Source organism: Cyprinodon variegatus, unplaced genomic scaffold (assembly GCF_000732505.1).
Source record: "Cyprinodon variegatus isolate N-32 unplaced genomic scaffold, C_variegatus-1.0 Scaffold519, whole genome shotgun sequence".
Lineage (NCBI taxonomy): Eukaryota > Metazoa > Chordata > Actinopteri > Cyprinodontiformes > Cyprinodontidae > Cyprinodon > Cyprinodon variegatus.
This window is the reverse complement of record NW_015150972.1, coordinates 145,448-151,504: the sequence shown is the minus strand read 5'-3', so window position 1 is coordinate 151,504 and position 6,057 is coordinate 145,448. Positions and strand designations below refer to the sequence as shown.

Sequence of the window (6,057 nt, the reverse complement as noted above, 5' to 3'; positions counted from 1 at the left end):
GTGGCTTGATCTCTCTATTGACTTTGCCCTGTTGATTATCTTGCCTTCCTTCGTCAGCTCGGATCTGATCTCCTGTCAGCTCTGCAGCCTTCTAGGCTCTCTCTGGCAACGTCCACTGCATCTTGTCAGCCAACCGGCTGGAATCATCCTTGTTTTCTGGGTCTGGGCATGAACTGAATTGTCAAATCAGACGGTTCTGCCTCAGACGCTCTAGCTGCTGCAGCCGCTGACACTACAGATCCATTCGGCCATTGTTTGAACAAATGCCTTATAAGTATTCGACTGTCTGTCTTGCCTGAATTCTGAGTTCTACTTTCTGAGCCATTACATTTAGCATTCAATAACAAGAAACAAAAAAAGACACAAAAGTAATCCTAAACACCAAATCTCGTAACATTCTATGGAAATGAACTGATCCGGAATTTTAAGAAATTGCAAAAATGGAGTGGACAGAATACCAGATATTGTTTAGAAAACCAGCTTGATTTACAGTGTTCTTTTGACCATTGACAAATGCTGTTAACTTCCCATTAAAGACTCCAGAAAATCAAAAATATTGTGCTATTACTGATTTATTGACACATTTACAGCATAAAAAAACAACACATATAAAAATACATTTATAAAAGTTAACAAGAGCTTTGGTACCATATAGCTTGTGGCAGAGTGATTGTGTGCCTTTTGCACTGTCAGGAAATGTGGAGGTGTTCTTTTTAAAGGCCATGCAAAGTACGGAGTTATAAAACTATAAAAGAAAAGTGACACAAAGCAACAAGATGCACTTGGTTTACATGTGCACATTGGGTTGTCATCTAATGGTTTCTACTCACCAGTGTATTAAAACCATCCTTTTATGACACAAAAAAAATAGGGAATTAAAAAAAGATTTGATCCCTTTTTCCAACTTCATGTATTACATGTTCTGTGTAATCCACAAAGAAGCACACAAAAAATGAAAATGAAAATAAAAGACCCCTAATAACCTGGTTGCATAGGTGTTGTATTACTTTAAGTATCTTCTGATTTTATGCCAGTATGGAGTCTTCCTTGTTAGTCATCGTTACACATCCTTAATTTATAGTTTTTATTTTTAAACTCTCTCTGCGTTTTTCAATTTTTTTTTTTAGCACTTACTTTATGTAATTGTGACCTAAGGTTAGGTTACATTTCAAGAAGCCATCAGAAAATCTAGAACAAGGCTTTGGGAAATTCTAGTCAGGTTAATGTGTTTTCATTTGAAGTAAAAAGGCCTTATCTCAAACTACTTCAAAGTCATTATAAGGAGACATATAGAGAATACAGCAAAAACAGAGTTTTTTTTACATGTTAAAAGCAACCAGTGCTTACTTGAAATTCATGTTCTTCTCTCTTGTTTGCCTCCATGACCAGTCTCTGTGCCTTTTTTTGTGATTATAGGATAGCTCCTAGATTTCTCCTGAAATAACTTTTTATAAAGAGGTAAATTTAATTGTTTGTATCCTTTCTGTAAAATAAAGTATGCAAACACGCAAACTGCACTGGGAGAGCTCAACTCTATGAAAAATGGTCGGGATGTATCCCTGAAGCTGGACGGCTCAAATTGAAAACAAATAAACTTGTCTCCAGAGTTTAAATGTGCTTAAGTTTATGCAACCAGATCATTAAGTCTATTATTCTTTGATTTCCTTTTTCCCTTGTTTTCTAGTTGAATAATGGATATTTTTCAATAATAAGCTGAAAAAAGCTCTAAAGTTCTTTATCAATCTCGTATTTTAAGAATATAATACACTATATCCACCATACATTAAAGCAACCCTCTATAAAAGCCAAAACTAAAAAGTCAGTACAATGACTCTCATGTGTGCCACCTTGTGCTAAGGCAGTGATATGCTGCTGGAGTGTTTCCCTGTTTTTACTGATATCAGATTGAATTCAGATCAATCTAATAATCCCAGATTATGCTGTAGTGGCTCTTTCTAACATTCACAGAGAGTCATTTTATATCGTTGATACAAATATCCTCATTTTTCTCTAAATAAAGTGCAAATCTGTTACAAAACTATAAAATGAGCCAAAAAAATGACAAAGAAATCTCAGGTAAAGATAAAATCTCAGGCATAAAAATACACTAAATACCAAAGTAAAAGGACAAAAAACAGATTTCACTTTCATACAGTGCACCACGGTTTCTGCATTTCACATCCTATGAATTAAACTTTACAAACAAAATGAATAAGGCTCCTGATATTACCTAATATAAGAAAAAGGGTACAGATAAAAGTGTTATTTGATAAAAACCTGTCTATATCTGATCATATTTTAGAATTAGTGTTAATCACTGCTGAGAGACATTGCTCTGCTTTAGACAGGTTGTCTTTCTTTGACATTGTCGTTCATCAGTTTTTCTATGGGAAACCTAAAAAATGCTTCTTAAAAATTACATATATCCTCAAACATAGTCAAAGAGACCAGTTACGGTGATAATAAAACACATTCTGATCTTCCTAAGGCCTTTTAGCTATCTGACAGAGCTGGGAGCTACAGTAAACACCATCACTACTTTGGTTAAACTGATTGTGTAGGAATGTGACTTCATTCATTGTCTGGCAAACGTCCAAAACAGAGAGAAAGATTGTACCATGTTTGTTATGACTGTATAGAGAATGGAAAAGTTCTCAAATGAGGAATCACTTTTTGAGAGCTCAGTGAATCTACAGAGATTACTTCTCAGTCAGTCTCTTTGCTACATTTCAGTTTTAGTCGGGTTTCTTCTCAGCCTACAGAAAGAGGCTCTGTTTTCCTCGGTGTTCCAATCAGGAGCTACAGGAAACTGTCTTCTACCTCAGGCGTCCCATTGGAGCCCAACAGAGCGTCTCTCTCACTGGTGTCCTCCACCCTGTCCTCCTCTGGAAGTGTTTCAGCCGTGTCCTGAGACGTGGAGTCGGCTTCTTCTTCCAGAACCAAAGAGCTGAAAGAAAAATGATTTCAATGACTTTATAGAAGTTTGCATTTCTCTTGGAAAAGTTTTTTTTTTTTTTCAATCCACTCTTTTAAACTCTAAATCAGAATGTTCTTCATGGGGCTAGCTGGAATAAACCAATTAAAAGACAAGGGAGTCCAGTGCTAAAATTTGGCAACTGTATCTAACATCGTCAGTAGCAAAATGTGTAATTAGAATTAATTAAGACTTTAGACATTTATCCGACCACAGGAAGTGATAAGATTTTCTAAATCAACATACGGAAAAACACAAGCATTCCCACAGATTTGCGAAAATGAGGAAGCAAAGGATCATGTCTGTCTCCAAACTAATTCATTTAGCCTGTAAACACATATTTTACTCAGAAATATCTTTTCTGTTTGCACATTAGACTTTTCTACTTTAATTCATAGAGCAGACAGTTTGCTGTTAATTCTGTTTAATTAACAAGAAACATTTTGACTTAATTCTGTCATATCAAACTAATCCAGGCTGTATTAAAAATACAGCCTTAGACCAAATCTTTGTCTGTGTTTTTTCCAGTTATGAGGCCCACAGCCTTAAACCCAAACCACACAGTTGATGGTAGATCTCATGATCCATTTTATAAGCAAAGTAAATTCCAAATAATTCAAAACTGAAAACATGTTCAGACCTACATCTTTGTTTAAATATCTCTGTTTAGGTTCTCCAGTTGAAATTCATAATAAGATATGACAGCCACTGTATTTAAAGGGGAAATTACAGACCAGCGTAAATCTTTGTGGCTAAAAAATGTATTTGTCATGTAAAGCCGTTGCTTGGCTCCGTGTTTGTACAAGCTGTAAAAACACATCTCTGAATCCACCTTCATAATGCAACTACTGTCTGAGCTCCACATCTGGATGAGTGGGTGTGTGGTGAAAAGAGAAAAAATACACATCCAACCCTTCCTCGGCCTGTGTTTAATTCCAGCAGGGGGGTCCGTACCTCACTGGGCTCTCCGACGCCACTTCAGTGAAAACTTCCTCAGGCTTTAAGTCAGGGAGCGGAATGATGTATTCGTTGTACGAGGGTATGGCTTCCTGTCCGTCTGCCTCTCGCCAGCCGTCTCCAGGCCTCGGGCTCTGGTTGTGTTCTCCCGGGAGGGGATAGGTAACGGGAGAGGGAGATCTGAAGGCATGGTTGGTGACTGGAAAGGGCGAGGAGAGTCGAGGTTTGGTGCGAGCCACTGCAGGGTGGTCACTCTTCAGGAAGTTTTCATTCACTTGGTTGTATCTCTGTTCAGAAAGGGGGGAAACATATCAAGAAAGCTATTTATTTAATGCAACTTTTAATGCATAAAGAATGAATAATGATAAATACTTAAAATGTCACATTTTTACTTATTTAAAATGTTTTTTTCTTTTATTCATCTTATGACGTATAACCTGGTATAATGATCATAACATAAAAAAAGTCATATGTATATATATATATATACTATATATATCCATGCAACTTTTTCTTTCTATGGCACATTTTTCTTCCTTGTCTATTTGAGCTGCTGTAATGAATACATTTCTCCACTGAGTGATTAATAAAGTCAATCATTCAATGAATTAATTTATAAGCCAAGCTAGTACAGGATACAGAGGGCTGCTAACATTGAGCCCAGAGGACCAGACATTATATCAAACAGTTTTTAACACAAATGAATGATGACTTCCTACCCTAACATTAATTACTTTTGACAGTTAATGAGTTTTTCTTATTATGAGAAAATAAATATGGGGTTTTGGAAGACGTTGGCTTGTCGCGCTGTTGCCTTGCGGCAAGAAGATCCTGGGTTCAGTTCTCGGTCTAAGTTCTTTCTGCAGGGATCTTGCATGCCCTCCTCATGCACGAGTGCGTAATTAAATGTTAATCAATATGTAGTAATTCATCTTATTTCTCTATTTCTCCCTATAAAGCTTGTTGTGCCGTTCTCAAACTTTAAAGGGGCTAATACCAAAAAATATCACACAGTAAAAGTTAAAAGACCAATTTTAAAGATGAAAGTTTTATACTTGGAACTGCTTTAATTTTTTAGACAATAAATCAGATTGAAATTCAAATTTGTTCCTGGATGTAAGATTTAGAGAATATAATTTCCAGAAAAAAAACACTCTGTGCTCCTTGGCAGGATAAAATCTAATTCTAAAAACTGACTTAAACCTCAATGATTAACTTGATCTGCAGCGTTAAAAGTGATGTTTGCAGTGAGGCTCGTGTTTTTCAAACAGTCTTCCTCATATGTTGAATTTGGTTTAAAAAAACTCTACACGTTCTTTAAGTAGACCTCAATTTTCTCTCATTAGGTATTAATCATGGTTTAACTTTCTGGTATGTAAAGGCAATTCTCTTCATCAGATTTATCAGTTTGAACACAAACACAGACTTCATCTTCAGATAATTGGATTTACATTCTGTTAACATGAATTTTACGCCTGTAGAGGTTTTGCAGATTTTGTAGTTTTTTTCTTCTCTGGACTGGATCATGTTGTCTTGTCTACCTGTTTTTATTTTCTGCATTTCATAGAAAAAAAAAAATTAGTTTCTCTTTGCTCTCTGCTTTGTGTCTGAAGACATGATGTGAAATCCTGTTAAATGCTGCAGTTGAGGCAAACAGTATATCGCATTGCAATTATTATTGTGTGCAAGGGATTGTTTAATTGCATTACTTAGGATAATAAGCGCCATGCTTGGGAAGTCTGCATACCAGTAATATATCGGACCTGTTTGTCAGACTTTCATTGCCCTTGATGCTCACAATAGATGTATTATATTCCATGACTGAGCCACTGAATCTTGTAAAGAGTGTTGGGAAATTATGATGAAGAAGAATGAAAAACTAAATTATCTTTGCAGTGTCTATCACTATAATAACCACTGCATGACTGCCAGACTGTAGACTATGGCAGAAACCACTTCCAGAACATCCACTATTTGTTCTGAAAAATATATGAGAAATTCCATCAACTTTTTCTTTTGGCAGTCAGTCGTCATTTTGGTTGAGTTTAGAGGAGTAGACTGTAATTGGCCTTAGAAGTAAGAAAACCTGGTGACAAACTACAAGGAACATCTTCCTTGTAGATCGT

At 36.1% G+C, this 6,057-nt stretch overlaps 1 protein-coding gene across 1 annotated transcript in view; it reads right to left on the bottom strand.

Annotated features, from left to right (window-relative positions):
* Positions 1 to 1,134: 1,134 nt before the first annotated feature.
* pdgfrb (platelet-derived growth factor receptor, beta polypeptide) overlaps positions 1,135 to 6,057 on the bottom strand; it is a 37,627-nt gene continuing 32,704 nt past the window's right edge. The window contains exons 22-23 of the mRNA XM_015390949.1: positions 3,929 to 4,218; positions 1,135 to 2,947 (exon numbers count right to left, since the gene is read on the bottom strand). Of these exons, the coding sequence (XP_015246435.1) occupies positions 2,800 to 2,947; positions 3,929 to 4,218 (438 nt within the window). The 3' untranslated portion in view covers positions 1,135 to 2,799. The remainder of the gene's footprint in view (positions 2,948 to 3,928; positions 4,219 to 6,057) is intronic.